Here is a 20,665-nt window from a genome sequence, read left to right as displayed (position 1 = left end):
CACTGATGAAGGCAGAGCAGTAGATGTAGCATATATGGATTTCAGCAAGGCATTTGACAAGGCTTATTGAGAAAGTAAGGAGACATGGGATCCAAGGGGACATTGCTTTGTCGATCCAGAACTGGCTTGCCCACAGAAGGCAAAGAGTGGTTGTAGACGGGTCATATTCTGCATGGTGGTTGGTGACCAGTGGTATGCCTCAGGGATCTGTTCTGGGACCCCTTCTCTTCATGATTTTTATAAATGACCTGGATGAGGAAGTGGAGGGCTGGGTTAGTAAATTTACTGATGACACAAAGGTTGGGGGTGTTGTGGATAGTGTGGAGGGCTGTCAGAGGTTACAGCAGGACATTGATCGGATGTAAAACTGGGCTGAGAAGTGGCAGTTGGAGTTCAACCCAGATAAGTGTGAGGTGGTACATTGTGGTAGGTCAAATATGATGGCAGAATATAGTATTAATGGTAAGACTCTTGGTAATGTGGAGGATCAGAGGGATCTTGGGGTCCGAGTCCAGAGAACACTCAAAGCAGCAGCACAGGTTGACTCTGTGGTTAAGAAGGGATACAGTGCATTGGCCTTCATCAATCGTGGGATTGAGTTTAAGAGCCAAGAGGTAATGTTATAGCTATATAGGATCCTGGTCAGACCCCACTTGCAGTACTATGCTCAGTTCTGGTCACCTCAGTACAGGAAGGATATGGAAACTATAGAAAGGGTGCAGAGGAGATTTACAAGGATATTGCCCAGATTAGGGAGTGTGCCTCATGAGAATAAGTTGAGTGAACTTGGCCTTTTTTCCTTGGAGCAACGGAGATGAGAGGTGACCTGATAGAGGTGTATAAGATGACGAAAGGCATTGATCATGTGGCTATCCAGAGGCTTTTTCCAAGGGCTGGAATGGCTAACATGAGAGGGCGCAGTTTTAAGGTGCTTGGAAATAGGTACAGAGGAGCTGTCAGGGGTAAGTTTTTTTCCGCAGAGAGTGGTGAGTGCGTGGAATGGGCTGCCAGCGATGGTGCTGGAGGTGGATACGATAAGGAGTTTTAAGAGACTCCTGTCTAGCTACATGGAGCTTGGAAAAATAGAGGGCTATGGGTAACCTTAGGTAATTTCTAAGTAAGTATATGTTTGGCACAGCATTGTGGGCCGAAGGGCCTGTATTGTGCTGTTGGTTTTCTATGTTTCTATCAGTACAGACCCAGAGCCATCAAATGTTCCTCAGATAACCCTTTCATTGCTAGAATCATCATTATGAACCTCCTCTGAACCCTCTCCAATGCCAGCACATCTTTCTAAGATGAGGGGCCAAAAGTATTCACAATACTCAAGGTGAGGCCTCACCGGTGCCTTATGCAGCCTCAGAATCACATCCCTGCTTTTGTATTCGAGACTCTTGAAATGAATGCTAACATGGCATTTGCCTTCCTCAGCACCAACTCAACCTGCAAATTAACCTCAGGGTGTTCTATACAAGGACTCCCGAGTTCCTCTGCATCTCAGTTTCCTGAATCTTCTCCCCATTTAGAAAATAGTCCACATACTTATTTCTATGACTAAAGTGCACAACCATGCATTTTCCAACATTGTATTTCATTTACCACTTTTTTGCCCATTCTTCTAATCTCTCCAAGTCCTTCTGTATCCTATCTGTTTCCTCAACTCTACCTGCCCCTCCACCAATCTTTGTATCATCTGCAAACTTGGCAAAAAAAGCCACCTATTCCAACATCTAAATCATTTATATACAGCAGACAAAGGTTTAATCCCAACACCGACCCCAGCAGACCACCACAAGTCACTGGCAGCCAACTAGAAAAGGATCCTTTTATTCCCACTCGCTGCCTCCTACCAATCAGCCAATGCTCTTAACAATGTTAGTAAATTTCCTGTAATACCATGGGCTTTTAACTTGGTAAGTAGCCTCATGTGAGGCACCTTGTCAAACGTCTTCTGAAAGTCCAAATATACAACATTCACTACATCCCCTTTATCTATCCTACTTGTAATATCCTCAAAGAATTCCAACAGGTTCGGCAGGCAGGATTTTTACTGAAGGAAACCATGCTGACTTGTACTATCTTGTCCTGTGTCACCAAGAACTCAATCATCTCATCCTTAACAATTGACTCTAACATCTTCCCAACCACTGAGCTCAGGCTGACTGGTCTATAATTTCCTTTCTGCTGCCTTCCTCCTTTCTTAAAGAGTGGAGTAACAAGTGCAATTTTCTAGTCCTCTGGCACCATGCCAGAGGCCACTGATTTTTGATGTCATTTCTAATGACATCACAATCCCTAACGCTACCTCTTTCAGAACCCTAGGGTGCAGTTCAACTGGTCCGAGTGACTTATGTACCTTTAGGTCTTTGAGCACCTTCTCTCTTGTAACAGTAACTTCATCCACTTCTCTTCCTTCACACACTACAACATCACTGTTAGTATCTTCCACAGTAAAGACTAATGCAAAATGCTCATTAAGTTCATCAGCTATCTGCTTGTCCCCTGTTATTATTTCTCCTGCCTGATTTTCTAGCGGTCCTCTATCCACTTTCATTTTTTTATTTTCAACATACTTGAAAAAACTTTTACTATCCACTTTGATATTATTTGCTAGCTTGCTTTCATATTTCATCTTTTCCCTTCTAATAATTTTTTTCATTGCCCTGTGTAGGTTTTTAAAAACTGCCCAATCCTCTATCTTCACACTCTTTTGCTTTGTTGTATGCTCTTTCTTTTGCTTTACTATAGCTCTGACTTCCCTTGTCAGCAATGGTTGTAGTATTTTGCCATTTGAGTGTTACTTCATTTTTGGAATACACATTCCTCATTTTTCCCAGAAATGCATGCCATTGCTGCTCTGCTGACATCCTTGCCAGCAGCTCCTTCCAATTTACTTTGGACAACTCCTCTCTCATACCACTGTAATTTCCGTTACTCCACTAAAATACTGTTGCATCAGACTATAAATTTCTCCCTATCAAATTTCAAGTTGAACATAATCATATTGTGATCACTGGTTCCTGAGGGTTCTTTTACCTTAAGCTCCCTGATCACCTCCAGTTCATTACATAACACCCAATCCAGTATATCTGTCCCTCCAGTAGGCTCAATGACAAACCACTCTGAAAAACTATCTCTCAGGCATTCAACTGACTCTCTTGAGATCCATTACCAACCCTGATTTACCTAATCCACCTATAAGACCATAAGATATAGAAGCAGAAGTAACCTGTTTGGCCCATTGAGTCTGCTCCGTCATTCAATCATAGGCTGATCCAATTCTTCCCGTCATCCCCGCTCCCCTGCTTTCACCCGTTACCCTTGAAGTCCTGGCTAATTAAGAACCTATCTCTGCCTTAAATACATCCAGACTTGGCCTCCACAGTCAATTGTGGCAACAAATTCCACAGATCTACCAACCTCTGACTAAACTTATTTCTCCGCATCTCAGCTCTAAATGGACGATCTTCAAACCTGAGGTTGTGTCCTCTTGTCCAAGAATCCCTGACCATGGAAAATAACGTTGCCATATCTAATCTGTTCAGGCCTTTTAACATTCAGAATGTTTCTATGAGATTCCCCCCTCATTCTCTTGAACTCCAGGAAATAGAGACCAAGAGCTGCCAGACGTACCTCATACCTTTTCATTCCTGGAATCATTCTCATGAATCTTCTCTGAACCCTCTCCAATGTCAGTTTATCCTTACTAAAATATGGAGCCCAAAACTGCACACAGTACTGAAAGTGTGGTCTCACGAGTGCCTTATAGAGCCTCAACATCACATCCCTGCTCTTATATTCTATACCTCTAGAAATGAAAGCCAACATTGCATTTGCATTCTTCATAACAGACTCAACCTGGAGGTTTACTTTTAGGGTATCTTGCACAAGGACTCCCAAATCCCTTTACATCTCTAGATTCTGAATTCTCTCCCCATCTAAATAATAGTCTGCCCGTTTATTTCTTCCACCAAAGTGCATGACCATACACTTTCCAATATTATATTTCATTTGCCACTTTGCGCATCCCCCTTAACTACCTAAGTCTCTCTGCAGGCTATCTGTTTCCTCAACACTACTCCCTCCTCCACCTATCTTTGTATCATTAGCAAATTTAGCCACAAATCCATTAATACCATCGTCCAAATTATTGACATACATCGTAAAAAGCAGCGCTCCCAACACCGACCCCTGTGGAACTCCACTGAAAACAGACAGTCAGCCAGAATAGGATCTGTTTATTCCCATTCTCTGTTTTCTGCCGCGCAGCCAATCCTCCACCCATGCTAGTAACTTCCCTCTAATTCCATGGGCCCTTACCTTACTAAGCAGCCTCATGTGCGGCACTTTGTCAAAGGCCTTCTGGAAATCCAAGTAGACCATGACTACTGCATCTCTTTTATCTACCCTGCTTGTAATTTCCTCAAGGAATTACAGTAGGATAGTCAGGCAGGACTTTCCTTTCAGGAAACCATGCTTGCTTTGGCCTATCTTGTCATGTGTCTCCAGGTAGTTCGTAATCTCATCCCTAACAATCGATTCCAACAACTTCCCAACCACTGATGTCAGGCTAACAGGTCCATAGTTTCCTTTCTGCTACCTCCCACTCTTCTTAAATAGTGGAGCACATTACCAATTTTCCAGTCATCCGGTACAATGCCAGAATCTGTTGATTCTTGAAAGATCATCATTATTGCCTCCACAATCTCTCCAGCTACTTCCTTCAGAACCCGAGGGTGCATTTTGGTAGGACTAATCAAAATAGGACATACATGGTAAATGGTAGAGCATTGAGGAATGCAGTAGAACAGAGTGATCTAGGAATAATGGTGCATAGTTCCCTGAAGGTGGAATCTCATGTGGATGGGGTGGTGAAAAAGCTTTTGGTATGCTGGCCTTTATAAATCAGAGCATTGAGTATAGGAGTTGGGATGTAATGTTAAAATTGTACAAGGCATTGGTGAGGCCGAATTTGGAGTATTGTGTACAGTTCTGGTCACCAAATTATAGGAAAGATGTCAACAAAATAGAAAGAGTACTGAGGAGATTTACTAGAATGTTACCTGGGTTTCAGCACCCAAGTTACAGAGAAAGGCTGAACAAGTTAGGCCTTTATTCTTTGGAGTGTAGAAGGTTGAGGGGGGACTTGATAGAGGTATTTAAAATTATGAGGGGATAGATAGAGTTGACATGGATAGGCTTTTTCCATTGAGAGTAGGGGAGATTCAAACAAGAGGACGAGTTGAGAGTTACGGGGCAAAAGTTTAGAGGTAACACGAGGGGGAACTTCTTTACTCAGAGAGTGGTAGCTGTGTGGAACGAGCTTCCAGTCGAAGTGGTAGAGGCAGGTTCAATTTTGTCATTTAAAAAAAAATTCTTTGTGTTTCAAAGATAGATCGGACAATTTAAAGAAGGCGATTGTTTTTCTTCTGTGCAAATATTTCAAGAATTGTTTTGGATGTGTTTTTCTTTCCTTATCTAATGTTATGAAGGTTACTTTCAATTGAAGGTTGTTTCGTTTTACAAGAAAAACACTTCCCTTCCAAGTTAATTATATTGAGACACATGATGACTGCAATGAGATTTATGTTCGGTAGAGGGAGACAGATTTTTTTTCTCTCTCTTTTTTTACTTAGGTAGACGGAGTTTGTATCTGTACTGCATCTATGCTCTTCTTGGAGCTTGTGTTGATTTGATATTGACTTGTTTCTGGGCTTCATAGTTTGGGTGGTATTGTTTTTCTTTTTTTTTCTCCATTATGGAATCCCAGAGCATACGTCAATTATTTTTATTGTTGTTCATCTCTGCCATTTTCGACTACCTTATCCTGACACGCGTCTACCTATTGTTTTTAGATACGAAGTTCCATCATGATATCTAAACAGCTAAATGTTTTAACTTGGAATGTTCGCGGTTGGAATCAAACTATTAAGCATAAGAAAACTTTTAAGGTTTTTAACCAATTCCAGCCTGATATAATTTTGCTCAAGAGACACATAACAGGTTATGTGATAAAAATCGATTTTTTAAATTTTGGAAGGATCCTCAGTTTTACGCAAATTCCCAGAGTAAAACTAGAGGTGTTTCTATTTTTATTGATTCCAATATTCCTTTTAATCAGGAGGATATTACAGCTGATATTAATGGTAGATTTTTGATTGTTAAAGGAATAATAGGAAAATGGTTTTGGTTAATATTTATGGACCAAATGTTGATGATCCTTCATTTTTTAAAACTGTTTTTGCTCTATTACCCAATTTAAATAAATATATGCTATTCATGGGTGATGATCTTAATACTTGTCTAAATCCTTTAATGGATAAGTCATCATCCAAATATCAACTTCCTAATCATTCTGCATCACTTATTAATTCCTTTTTAATTGATTACGGTTTAATTGAAATCTGGAGGCATATGCACCCTAGTGATAGAGAAAACTCCTTTTTTTCACATGTTCATAATAAATATTCCAGAATCGACTATTTTATAGTTGACCCTCGACTTTTATTCAATGTTCAGAAATGTGAGTATGATGCGATTGCTATTTCTGATCATGCTCCTTTAAACTTAATATTTAAACTCAAAGATGTTTCTACCAGACCATTTGGCATTTTCCAGAACATTCATTACAATGTTCAGAATTTGTTGAGTTTATCGAAGCTCAGATAAGAGTTTTTTCTCTTTAATAATATAGGAAACGTCTTTAAGTTATTAACGGGATACATTAAAAGCTTATCTACACGGTCAAATTATTTCGTATATAGCTAAACTGAAGAAACAAACAAGAATGCAATTAGATAAAATCTCTAAACAAATTAAAGAATTAGATAACATCAATGCAACCTCTCCAAATGTTGTTTCATTTAAAAGAAGAGTAGAATTGCATTCACAGTATAATTTATTACTAACATATCCTATTGAAGGATATTTGCTTAAATTGACAAGTCAATTTAATATTTTTGGGGATAAAAGTAATAAGCTCTTAGCTTCTCAATTAAGAGAAGCTAGAGCTAAAAGACAAATGTTAAAGATTCGTAAAAACAAAGGAGATATAGTAAGTAATCATGAGGACATTAATAATACTTTTCAAGATTTTTATTCTGATCTTTATAGATCTCAATTTCCTGCAGATCCCTCCAAAATGAAGGCTTTTCTACATAAGATTAGATTTCCACAAATTTTTCTTGATGATCAACAGATGTTTGATGCTCCAATTACCGAGCATCAAATTCAGAAAGCTATTTTATCAATGCAATCAGGTAAAGCTCCTGGACTTGATGGTTATTCAGTGGGATTTTACAAATGTTTGTACAAATTTGAAAGGTTACTTTCTCCGTTTCTTTTGGAAATATTTCATGAATCCTTTGAGGAGGGTAATTTACCTTCTTTTTATGAAGCAACTATTTCCTTAATTCTTAAAAAAGATAAAGATCCTGTTGAATGTTCATTATATAGACCTAGTTCACTTTTAAATGAGGACACAAAAATTCTCTCTAAAATAATGGCTAATTGTTTGGAAAATTTTTAAACTAAAATCATTTCTATGGATCAAACAGGCTTTGTTAAAGGCCGTTGGCATTCATAGCAAAAGGATTTGAGTACAGGAGCAGGGAGGTTCTACTGCAGTTGTACAAGGCCTTGGTGAGACCGCACCTAGAATATTATGTGCAGTTTTAGTCCCCTAATCTGAGGAAAGACATTCTTGCCATAGAGGGAGTACAGAGGAGGTTCACCAGATTGATTCCTGGGATGGCAGGACTTTCATATGAAGAAAGACTGGATCGACTAGGCTTATACTCACTGGAATTTAGAAGATTGAGGGGGGATCTTATTCAAACATATAAAATTCTAAAGGGATTGGACAGGCTAGATGCAGGAAGATTGTTTCCGATGTTGGGGAAGTCCAGAACGAGGGATCACAGTTTAAGGATAAAGGGGAAGCCTTTTAGGACTGAGATGAGGAAAAACTTCTTCACACAGAGAGTGGTGAATCTGCGGAATTCTCTGCCACAGGAAACAGTTGAGGCAGGTTCATTGGCTATATTTAAGAGGAAGTTAGATACGGCCCTTGTGGCTAAAGGGATTGGGGGTATGGAGAGAAAGCAGGTGCAGGGTTCTGAGTTGGATGATCAGCCATAATCATGCTGAATGGCGGTGCAGGCTCAAAGGGCCGAATGGCCTACTCCTGCAACTATTTTCTATGTTTCTATGTTTCTAAACTTCCGCCTCGCTCACACGCTTAAATCGACAGTCCACAGTAAACAAAACCCGGCCACAGGAGTGCTCTGCTCTAACCGCCTATTTCCATTTCTCCTGACAGTCACCCAGCTACTCACCCCCTGTAACTTCGGGGTAACTACTTCCCTGTAACTTTGATCAATTATATCCTCACTCTCCCATATAAGCTGACAGTCCTCCAGTTGCTGCTCGAAATCCCTAATACAGGCTTTAACCAGCCGGATGTACCACGCAGATGCAGTTCCCCAGGAGACTCTGGATCTCCCAATTCTCCAACATCCAGCACGAAGAGCACACCACGGCCATTAAAATGGTAAAGAGAGGAAGAAAAAACAAAAAGGAAACCTCAACAGATGCTTTACACAGAGTTGACACCTGTTCTGAACCGAAGCCTCTTTTGACCCAAATCCTGTCACTTCTCCTCTTGCCACTGGCCTATTGCCGACAATGGCCACTCCACTTATCCCTTCTGTACTTTTATTTAGTTCGTAAAGCTCTGTTGACGCCACTGATAGGCGACGTACAATGGACAAATGCCCTTGAAGCTCTCTTTTAAAATAACCGCCACTGACCTGTGAGAAATACCTCTTGGTAGAACTCTGTGCTTATGTATTCTGGTAAATACATGCCTAGAGGCATCAAATGCTCTTCAAATAACAACCCACTCAATCCTGGAATCATTTTTGTGCATCTCTTTTGAATGCTCTTCAGTTTCAGCACATCCTTTCTAGGATTAGGGGCTCAAAATTGCCATGTAACAAGGAGAGTTTGCATATCCACCCTACAGTCCTCATTTCATCCAGGCGAGAACCTTATATCTGTTGCAATCAGTAAGGGCATCATTTCAGTTGCAAAGTTCATAGAATGTTATCTTTAATCACTTAGAGAATAGAATACAGATTATATTCAGTTACATAGAGCAGGACCACATTTCGAGGTCTGTGCACCTTGAATGGGCAGGTATTCTTCTGAGCAAATATGGGGCGAACAGTATTTACTCAAGTTTCAGAGAGAATTTTGATTGAACTATCTCAGATCCTAAAGGATCTTTACAGGGTAGCTAAGGAGATATTTCCTTCTCCTGCCGGAAAACCTAGAATGAGAGGTCACTTAAAAAAATTAAGGGGTCACACATTTAAAACTAAGATGACATTATTTTTTTCTCAGAAGATTGCAAGTCATAAAGTTCTAAAGCACAGAAACAAGCCCTCCAGCCCGACTGTCCATGACGACCAGAGTAAGCAGTTTTTGGATATTTCGACATGAAATGAAGTGGTGTGGGCATCCATCACCAAGGACCTAACGTGGTCTGTACACACCAGCTATGTGGTGAAAAAGGCATAACCGTGCCTCTTTCACCTCTTTCACCTCAGATGGTTGAGAAAGTTTGGTATGGGCCCCTAAATCCTAAGAACTTTCTACACAGGCACAAGTGAGAGCATCCTGTCTGGCTGCATCATTGCTGGTATGAGAACTGTATGTCCATCAATCATAGGACTCTGCAGAGACTGGTGCAGACAGCCCAGCGCATCTGTAGTTGGGAATGTCCCATGATTCAGGACATTTACAAGGGCAGGTGTGTATAAAGGGCCCATAGGATCACTGGGCACCTGAGTCTCCCCAACCATAAACTATTCCAGCTGCTACCATCCGGAAACAGTACCACAGCATAAAAGCCAGGACCAACAGGCTCCAGGACAGCTTCTTCCACCAGGCCATCAGACTGACTAACTCACGCTGATTTGTGTGTACTCCATATTTTTTGAGGATGTGACTAAACATATTGATGAAGGTAGAGCAGAAGACGTAGTGTATATGGATTTCAGTAAGGCATTTGATAAGGTACCCCACGCAAAGGCTTATTGAGAAAGTAAGGACGCATAGGATGCAAGGGGACATTGCTTTGTGGATCCAGAACTGGCTTGCCCACAGAAGGCAAAGTGTGGTTATAGACGGGTCATATTCTGCATGGAGGCTGGTGATCAGTGACGTGCCTCAGGGGCCCCTTCTCTATATGATTTTTATAAATGATCTGGATGAGGAAGTGGAGGGATGGGTTAGTAAATTTGCTGATAACACAAATGTTGGGGGTGTTGTGGATAGTGTGGAGGGCTGTCAGAGGTTACAGCGGAACATCGATAGGATGCAAAACTGGGCTGAGAAGTGGCAGAAGGAATTCAACTCAGATAAGTGCGAGGTGGTTCATTTTGGAAGGTCAAATATGATGGCAGGATATAGTATTAATGGTAAGACTCTTGGCAGTGTGGGGGATCAGAGAGATCTTGGGGTCTGAGTCCATAGGACACTCAAAGCTGCTGCATAGGTTGACTCTGTGGTTAAGAAGGCAAAAGGTGCATTGGCCTTCATCAACCATGGGATGAGTTTAAGAGCCAAGAGGTAATGTTACAGCTATATAGGACCCTGGTCAGATCCCGCATAGAGTACTGTGCTCAGTTTTGGTCGCTTCACTATAGAAGGATGTGAAAACCATAGAAAGGGTGCAGAGGAGATTTACAAGGATATTGCCCAGATTAGGGAGCATGCCTTATGAGAATAGGTTGAGTGAACTTGGCCTTTTTTCCTTGGAGTGGCAGAGCATGAGAGGTGACCTTATAGAGGTGTATAAAATGATGAGAGGCATTGATCGTGTGGATAGTCAGAGGCTTTTTCCCAGGGCTGAAATGGCTAACATGAAAGGGCACAGTGTTAAGGTGCTTGGAAGTAGGTGCAGAGGAGTTGTCAGGGGTAAGTTCTTTTTACACAGAGAGTGGTGAGTGCATGGGATGGGCTGTCGGTGACAGTGGTGGTGCAGGGTCTTTTCAGATTCAGATTTGGATTCTTTTAAGAGACTCCAGGGTAGGTACATGGAGCTTAGAAAAATAGAGGGCTCTGAGTAACCTTAAGTATATTTCTAAAGTAAGTACATGTTCAGCACAGCATCATGTGCCAAAGGGCTTGTATTGTGCTGTAGGTTTTCTATGTTTTTTAATATTACATTGATTGTTCTATTTATTACAAATTACTATGATTACACATTGCACATTTAGACGGAGACATAACAAAGATTTTTACTCTTCGTGTATACGAAGGATCTAAGAAATAAAGTCAATTCAATTTTATCTTAGATTAACGGCAAGGTGGAAAAGGGCTGCAATCAGATCAGCAAGTCAAGTCAAGCCACTTCTTATTGTCATTTCAACCATAACTGCTGGTACTGTACACAGTAAAAACGAGAAGTTTTTCAGGACCAGGGTGCTACATGAAACAATTCAAAAAGTACACTGAACTACGTGAAAACACAGAAAAAAACTACACTAGACTACAGATCTCCCAGGACTGCATAAAGTGCACAAAACCTTATTAAATGGAACAGTGCGCTTGAATGCGGGGTGGGCTTCTTATCTGAATTCATATATAAATTTTATTTCCAGTGACAGGACAAGGATTGAGCTTTTATCTGAGGCAACAGGAGAATAATGTAATAATTCATTAATTATTGTAACTCACATTGGAAAGATGTTTGGGAGATCAGTTGCCACATTCAGAGGATTCCGGAAATTCCTCATATCCCAAGCTTTTATAGTGTCATCTCCTGGAAAACAAGCCAGCAACACTCTCACTCATGTGTCTTTTTTATAACATAGGAAACAAAAGTAGTTCACTCAGCACCCATGCCTGCTTTGCTATTTAATATCATGAATAATCTTTTACCTCAGCTGCATTTTCCTACACAAACACTATACCCTTGTCTCTTACTGTCTAAAATATAACAATTCCTGTTTTGAATTTTTTTGAGATAATTTAGTTTAGGATCTGGGATTCATCAGCATGGCCAGCATTTACCATGAAGTAAGACTTGCCTGGCCATTTCACATGGTGCTTAAGAGACAACCTGAGCCACCACAGCTCTCTTGGGCAGTCAGTTACAAAGACTTGTTACTTTATGTGTTTCTTGTCAACAGTTCTAAATGACCACACCATTATTTTGAGACAGAGTCCTGGTTATAGACACAAAAACCACAGGAAATATCAACTTTATTTCTACTCTACAAGGCCCCTCAAAAGCCTTGTTTATTTCATTGATGGTACCTGTCATACTTTTAGTCTGCTTAATCAAAGTTCAAACTAAATTTATTATTAAAGTATATATATATGTCACCATATACAACACTGAGATTTATTTTCCTGTGGGCATACTCAGAAAATTAATAGAATACTAATTATAACAGGATCAATGAAAGATCAGTCAGAGTGCAGGAGACAACAAACTGCAAATGCAAATATAAATAAATAGCAATAAGTAATGAGAACATGAGATAATGAGATAAAGAGTCCTTAAAGTGAGATCATTGGTTGTGGAAACATCTTAATCATGGGCAAGAGAGTGTAGTTATCCACTCTTATTCAAGAGCCTAGTGGTTAAGGGATAGGAACTGCTTGTGAACCTGGTGGTGCGAGTCCTAAGGTTCTTGTACCTTCTGATGCACCATCAATAACTCTGAGACGTGGGTTAAGCTAGGCTTTTATTAGCTGGAAGAAAGCACAAGCAGCAAGTGACCATCACACAACATCCTGGAGACTGAGGAAGGGTCTGTGACTCCAATCGCCTTTATACAGGGGTCTGTGGGAGGAGCCACAGGAGCAGTCAGAGGGGGGGCGTGTCCAGAGAGGTAAATGTAGTTCACCACATCTCCTACCTGATGGCAGCAGTGAGAAGAAAGCACGACCTGAGTGGTGGGATCTCTGATGATGGATGCTGCTTTCCTATGCTTCTCCTCATAAAACAAAACTATGATCTCAAGAATCAAAATTTTGTATTATAATACAGAATTTCATAGGAATAGAGAGCAGACCTACACACAATGTTTTAACCAACATCTCTATGTAATCGGAAAAAAACACTTGCAACAGATCACTTGCTTCTTGAATTGCCTGCTGAACCTTCACGTTATCACTGAGTGATTCATCTATTGTGAAACTTTTTTTCAACAGCCGAGGTATCTTTAGACCAAAGTTCACAGGTTTAAGTTAAAAAGCAATAGCTTTAGAGAAGATCTGAGGAAGAATCTTTTCACCCAGAGGGTGGTTGTAATCTGGAATGCACAACTGGATAAGATATAGGAGAATGTAGTCTCACAATATTAAAATAGTATCTGGATGAGCACTTGCATTGCTAAGGCAGAGTAGACTATAGATCAAGGGCTGGAAAATGGGGTCAGTACAGATAGGTATGTGATTACTAACACATGGGATTGTGATATCAAGGTTATTACAGAAGCATTTCTGAGGCAATGGCAACTCAATGTTCCAGGGTATACATTTGAAAGGCATGCCAGAAGTGGAGGTAAGACAGGAGAGGGACTTGTGTTTTTAACTGGGGAGGGGGAGTGGAATATCAAGGCGGGGCTTAGAGAGGATATTTCTGGGGAAAACATTCCGTGGGACGATGAGGGTAGAGTACTGGACCAACAAAACACTACCACTTTGATGGGATTGTTCAAAAGCCCCATGATAGTCAGCAGGATGATAAGGAGCAAATATGTTGGGCATAATCGGCTGCAATATGGAGACACAAGAGATTCTGCAGATGCTGCTAATCTTGTACAATACACAAAAAGTTCTAAAAAGAACTCAGCAGGTCAGGCAGCATCTGTAGAAAGAAATGAACAGTCAACATTTCAAGCCAAAATCTGAGTAGGTAATTTAAATTTCCCCAATATTAACTAGGATGGCAACCATGCTACATGAATAGATGGAGCAGATTTATTGTGTATTTTCTCAAGCAAATACATAGTGGCTTTACTAGAGAGTGAGTGACACCCAACCTCCTTGAACTGCTGACAGGATATCAGACAGTGACGAAGAGACATACAGGAGTGACATAGATCAGCTGGTTGAGTAGTGCTGCAGCAACAACCTTGCTCTCAATATCAGTAAGACCAAGGAGTTGAAATATCCAAAGTATTCAAATGAATTTCGTGATTTCACAATCTCCAATCCATTTGTAATATCTCACTATGGAATGGATGCAGCAATCTGTTTCTTGCTGCAGCCTATCTGGGGATCTCCTCACTCTCTGAGACCTCCTTGTAGAAAATAGAACATGGAAATCTGCAGCACATTACAGGCTCTTCGGTCCACAATGTTGTGCCAAGCATTTAACCTACTTCAGAAACTGCCTAGAATTTCCCTACTTCATAGCCCTCTATTTATCTAAGATCCACGTACCTAAGAGTCTCTTAAAAAAACCCTATTGTATCTGCCTCCACCACTGGTGCTGGCAGTGCATTCTACACACCCACCACACTCCGTGTGGAAAAAGTTACGCCTGGCATCCCCTCTGTAGCTACTTTCAAGCACTTTAAAACTATGCCTTCTCATGTTAGCCAATTCAGTCCTGGGAAAAAGCTTCTGGCTATCCACACAATCAATGCCTCTCATCATCTTATAAACCTCTATCAGGTCACCCAACCTATTCTCACAAAGCATGCTCTTCAATCCAAGCCACATCCTTATAAATCTCCTCTGCACTCCCTCTTCCTGTAGTGAGGTGACCAGAACTGAACACTGTACTCCAAGTGGGGTCTGACCAAGGTCTTATATAGCTGTAACCTTACCTCATGGCGCTTGAACTCAATTCCACGGTTGATGAATGCCAACACACCATACACCTTCTTAACAACACTGCCAACCTGCGCAGGTGCATTGAGTGTCCTATGGATACAGACCCCAAGATTTCCCTAATCCTTCACACTGCCAAGAGTCTTACCATTTATATTATATTCTGTCCACAAATTTGAGCTGCCGAAATGAACCACTTCACACTTAGCTGGGTTGAAGTCTATCTGCCACTTATCAGCATAGTTCTACATCATATCAATGTCCTGCTGTAACTTCTGACAACCCTCCAGACTTTCCACAACACCCCCAACCTTTGTGTCATCAGCAAACTTACTAACCCACTCTTCAACTTCCTCATCCAGGTCATTTATAAAAATCACAGAGGAGGGGTCCCAGAACGATCCCTGTGGAACACCACTGGGCACTGGAGGACTTGCTGAATACAAACAATCTACAACCACCCTTTGCCTTCTGTTGGCAAGCCAATTCTGGATCCACAAAGCAAGGTCTCCTTGGATCCCATGCCTCATTACTTTCTGAATGCATGGGGAACCTTATCAAATGCCTTACTGAAATCCATATACACTACATCCATTGCTCTACCTTCATCAATGTGTTTTGTTACATACTCAAAGAATTCAATCAGGCTCATAAGGTATGACCTGCCCTTGACAAGCCATGCTGACTATCGCTAATCAGATTATGTCTCTCCAAATGTTCATAAATCCTGCCTCTCAGAATCTTCTTCAATAACTTGCCCACCACTTAAGTAAGAGTCACTGGTCTATAATTTCCTGGGTTATCTCTCTTTCTGGAAAAAGGGAACAACATTTGCAACCTTCCAATCATCTGGTACTTCTCCCATCCCTATTGATGATGCAAAGATTATCGCCAGAGGCTCAGGAATCTCCTCCCTCATTTTCCACAGAAGTCTGGCGTAAACTCCACTGCAAGTCATCCCCACAATTGCCAAGGTTCTTTTCATTGGTGAATACTGAAGCAAAGTATTCACTAAGTACCTCTGCTACCTCCTCCGACTCCATGCACACGTTTCTACTATTGCACCTGATTGGTCCTATTCACACATGGCTCATCCTCTTTGTAGAATGCTTTGGGGGTTTTCTTAATTCTGCTCGCCAAGGCCTTCTCATGGCCCCTTCCAGCTATCCTAATTTCAGTCTTAAGCTCCTTCCTGAAAACCTTGTAATTTTCTAGAACGCAAAGAGTTCTGGCTTGAAGGGCCAAATGGCCTATTCCTGCACCTATTGTCTATTAACTCTATCAGTACTTAGTTTCTTGAACCTTTAAGCTTTTCTTTTCTTTTCTTCTTATCTAGATTTTCCATATCCTCTGTAGCCCATGATTCTATTAGTCTACCATACTAAAAGGAATAGACAGAGTGGATAGCTAGTGCCTCTTCCCCAGGGCACCACTGCTCAGTACAAGAGGACATGGCTTTAAGGTAAGGGGAGGGAAGTTCAAGGGGGATATTAGAGGAAAGTTTTTCACTCAGAGAGTGGTTGGTGCGTGGAATGCACTACCTGAGTCAGTGGTGGAGGCAGATACACTAGTGAAGTTTAAGAGACTACTAGACAGATATATGGAAGAATTTAAGCTGTGGGGTTATATGGGAGGCAGGGTTTGAGGGTCGGCACAACATTGTGGGCCAAAGGGCCTGTAATGTGCTGTACTATTCTATCTTCTATCCTTTCTCTGTTCAATGGAACATACCTATGCAGAACTCCATGCAAATGTTCCCTGAACATTTGCCACATTTCTGCCGTGCATTTCCCTGAGAACATCTGCTCCCAATTTACAATCCCAAATTGATATGATCCTAATAGCATCATATTTCCTCCTACCCCAAATAAATATTTTCCCAAATTGTCTGCTCCTATTCTTCTCCAGTGCTACGGAAAAGGAGATAGAGTTGTGATCACTACCTCCAAAATGCTCTACCACCAAGAGATCTGACACCTGATCAGATTCATTTCCCAATCCCAGATCAAGTACAGCCTCTCCTTGACCTGGCTTATTACGTCAGGAAACCTTCTTGAACACACCTAACAAACTCCACCTCATCTTGCTTGAAGGAGATGCCAGTCAATATCAGGAAAGTTGATCTCCCATCACAACCACCTTATTATTGATACACCATTCCATAATCTGCCTCCTTATCTGTTCTTTGGTGTCCCTGTTATTATTGGGGGTGTCTATAAAAAACACCCTGTAGAACTATTGTACCCTTCCTGTTTCTGACTTCCACCCACACTGACTCAGTAGACAATCCCTCCATGACTTCCTCCTTTTCTACAGCCCTGATAATATCCCTGCTATGCAATGCCACACCCCTAGCTCTTTTGCCTCCCTCCCTGTCCCTTTTGAAACATCTAAAACCTGGCAGACTCTGCAGCCATTCCTGCCCTTGAGACATCCAAGTCTCTGTAATGGCCATGTCATAGTTCTACATATTGATCCACACTCATCAGCCTTGTTTATGATGCATTAAAGTAGACTAATCACAAACCATCAGGCTGAGTGCATCTTTGCTCGAACATCTGCCTATCCTTCCTTAAAAACTCCCAACAAGCTGTCTCGATTGTGCTCCAACCTCCCCATCCTCTGCCTCTTCACTTCAGTTCCCACCCCCCTGCAAATCTAGTTTAAACCCTCCCTAACAGTATTAACAAACCTTCCCCGCCAGGATATTGGTCCCCCCTCGGATTCAAGTGCAACCCGTCCTTTTTCTCCAGGTCACACCTGCCCCAGAAGAGGTCCCAATGATCCAAAAGATCCTAATCCCTGCTCCAATCCTTCAGCCACACATTTATCCACCACCTCATTCTATTCCAATATTCACTCTCATGTGTAACTGGCAGCAATCCCAAGATTATTACCCTTGAGGTCCTGCTTCTCAGCTTCCTTCCTAACTCCCTGTATTCTGTTTTCAGGATCTCTTCACTTTTTCCACCAATGTTGTTGGTACCAATATGTACCATAACCTCTGGCTGCTCACCCACCCATGTCAGGATATTGTGGATGTGTTCAGAAACATCATGAGCCCTGGCACCTGGGAGACAAACTACCAACCGTGTTTCTTTTTTGTGCCCACAGAATCGCCCATCTCTCCACCTAACTATAGAGTCCCTTGTTACTGCTGCCATCCTCTTCTGTTCCTTACCCTTCTAAGCCACAGGGCCAGACTCAGTGCTAGAGGCACTGCTGCTTCCACTAGTTAGGTTCCCCCCACTGCCCACAACAGTATTCAAAATGGTGTACTTATTGTTCAGAGGTATGGCCACAGGGGTGCTCTCCACAACTTGATGCTCTCCCTTCCTCTCCTGACAGACACCTACTTATCTGTTTCCTGCGACCCTAGTCTGACTACCTCCCTGTAGCTCCTATCAATCACCTCCTCACTTTCCCTAACAAGCTGAAGGCCTCGAGCTCCAGCTTCAGTTTCCTAACTTGGTCTCTAGGGAGCTGCAGCTCAATGCACCTGGCATAGATGTGGCCATCAGGGAGGCTGAAAGTCTCCCGGATATCCCAAATCTGACACCCAGAGCAGAAAACTGGTCTTGCAGTCATACCCACTATTCTTAAGTTAGAGGAAAAATGAAATAAGTAACTTACCTCTTACTTCGCTTAGGCTGCCCTTGCCAAAGCCCCACTAGTCTGATCAACTACACCAACGACCACTCCGCTAGGCAGCGTCTCCCTTTTATAGGAATAGAATGAGGTGTGTGGCTGAGGAATTGGAGTAGGGGGCAGGGATCCAGATTTCTGGATCATTGGGACCTCCTTTGGGACAGGCATGATCTATACAAAAAGGACGGGTTGCACTTGAATCTGAGGTGGACCAATATCCTGGCAGGGAGCTTACTAAGGCTGTTAGGTAGAGTTTACACTAGAATTGCTGGGGGTTGAACTGAAGAGACAGAGGATGGGGCGGTTGGCTCACAAATAGAGAAAGCTTGGAGACAGTGTGAGAGGGAAGATAGGCAGGTGATAGACAAGGGATACGCTCAGACCGATGGTTAGAGATGTGTCTATTTTAATGCAAGAAGCATCATGAACAAAGCCGATGAGCTCGGAGCGTGGATCAGTACTTGGAGCTATGATGTTGTGGCCATCACAGAGACTTGGATGGTTCAGGGACAGGAATAGTTACTTAAGAGTGCCAGGCTTTAGATGTTTCAGAAAGGACAGGCACAGAGGCAAAAGAGGTAGGGGTGTGGTAATGCTGATCAGAGATAGTGTCATGGCTGCAGAAAAGGAGGAAGTCATGGAGGGATTGTCTACTGAGTATCTCTGTGTGTAAGTTAGAAATAGGAAGGGGTCATTAACCCTACTGGGTGCTTTCACAGACCACCGAATAGTAACAGGGACAATGAGGAACAGATAGGGAGACAGATTCTGGAAAGGTATTGTGGCAATCCACTTTCTACGCAGGCGAACCGGCTCACAAAATGGCACGCATGTCCGCAGAGAGGCCAGCCCCAAAATGGCCATGGGCCTTCTTCTTCACCAGCAAAGGGAGAAAGCCCGCGCGTGGGAAGAGACTTTTGTAATGCACCTCTGACATCATTTCTGCCCTGAGAGGATGGAAACGGAACTGTGTAAAAGACAGTGCCGCAAAGTTTGAATAAACTGGTCTCGAGTGCAACTTACAGACTGCGTGTCGTTATTTCTAGCTCTGTGTGTAGCGCATCGCTACATTGGTGACCCCGACGGTCCAAACGGGATTTGGACCAAAGATGATTGACTCTTCATCTGTTCACGCAGTTTCTCTAAAACTACCAACTTTCTGAACGCTGCGACCACGCATGTGGTTTGACCAAGCAGAAGCCCAGTTCCAGATCTGGCAGATATCTTCTGATTCCACGCGTTACTATTATGTGGTGAGCGCCCTTGACTAGGAGACAGCTGCCCAGGTTGAGGATTTCATACAGTCACCCCCAGAAGAGGGCAAATATGTAGCATTCAAAGCGTTGCTCATAGGGACCTTTAGCCTCTCACGGCATGAGCGAGGTGCCCACTTACTGCACCTGGATGGTTTGGGAGACAGGCTGCCATCAGCAATAATGAACGAGATGCTGGCCCTGACTGAAGGATGCAAGCCCTGCCTCACGTTTGAGCAGACGTTCCTAAAGCAACTGCCCGAGGACATACATCTCCTGCTGGCCGACGCAGATTTCAGTGACCCCGGAAGGTGGCATCCTGGGCAGACATGCTGTGGAAAGCCAAGAGGGAGAGCGGGGCATCCATTGGACAGATTACCAAGACACGTGCCCAACAGCAGGCCAGACCAGGCCCGGCAACAGAGCGCACACAACCCAGAGGCAGGAGTGAGGAGGACAATGAACAGTGGTGGGCACAGAAGCCCACCACTGTCGCCCGCCCTGCAAGTTCCCTGGAAACGCTAGGGCCAGCCGCCACTAATGGCTATAGCGGCTAGCCACCAGGACAGCCTCCTGTACGTCTGGGACTAACAGTCGGGACGCCGCTTCTCGGTAGACACCGGAGTGAAAATCAGCGTCTTACCCCAGATGGGGTACGACACCCGCAACAGGGAGCTGGGACCCACCCTGAGGGCCGCAAACAGCAGCATGATACAGACCTACGGCACCCGCACAGTGCAGCTGCAGTTCGGCGCCAGCCGGTTCACATGGGACTTCACACTGGCCGCTGAGGCCCAACCACTCCTGAGGGGCAGACTTCTTGCAAGCTCACAGCCTGCTGGTCGACTTGCAAGGGAAAAGACTGGTCCACGCCAAGACTTTCCAGACGTTCTCCCTGGGTGAAG

The 20,665-nt window shown here is 42.8% G+C and overlaps 1 protein-coding gene across 2 annotated transcripts in view; it reads right to left on the bottom strand.

The window, feature by feature from the left end:
• Positions 1–20,665, bottom strand: part of LOC132396487 (WD repeat-containing protein 70) — a 182,490-nt gene that overhangs the window by 45,452 nt on the left and 116,373 nt on the right. For both annotated transcript variants that reach the window (XM_059974030.1, XM_059974029.1), the window contains exon 12: positions 11,746–11,830. In XM_059974030.1, coding sequence (XP_059830013.1) covers positions 11,746–11,830 — 85 coding nt within the window. The remainder of the gene's footprint in view (positions 1–11,745; positions 11,831–20,665) is intronic.

Source organism: Hypanus sabinus, chromosome 7, assembly GCF_030144855.1.
Source record: "Hypanus sabinus isolate sHypSab1 chromosome 7, sHypSab1.hap1, whole genome shotgun sequence".
NCBI lineage: Eukaryota > Metazoa > Chordata > Chondrichthyes > Myliobatiformes > Dasyatidae > Hypanus > Hypanus sabinus.
The sequence above is the reverse complement of the archived record's forward strand: the minus strand, read 5'-3'. Positions and strand labels throughout refer to the sequence as shown.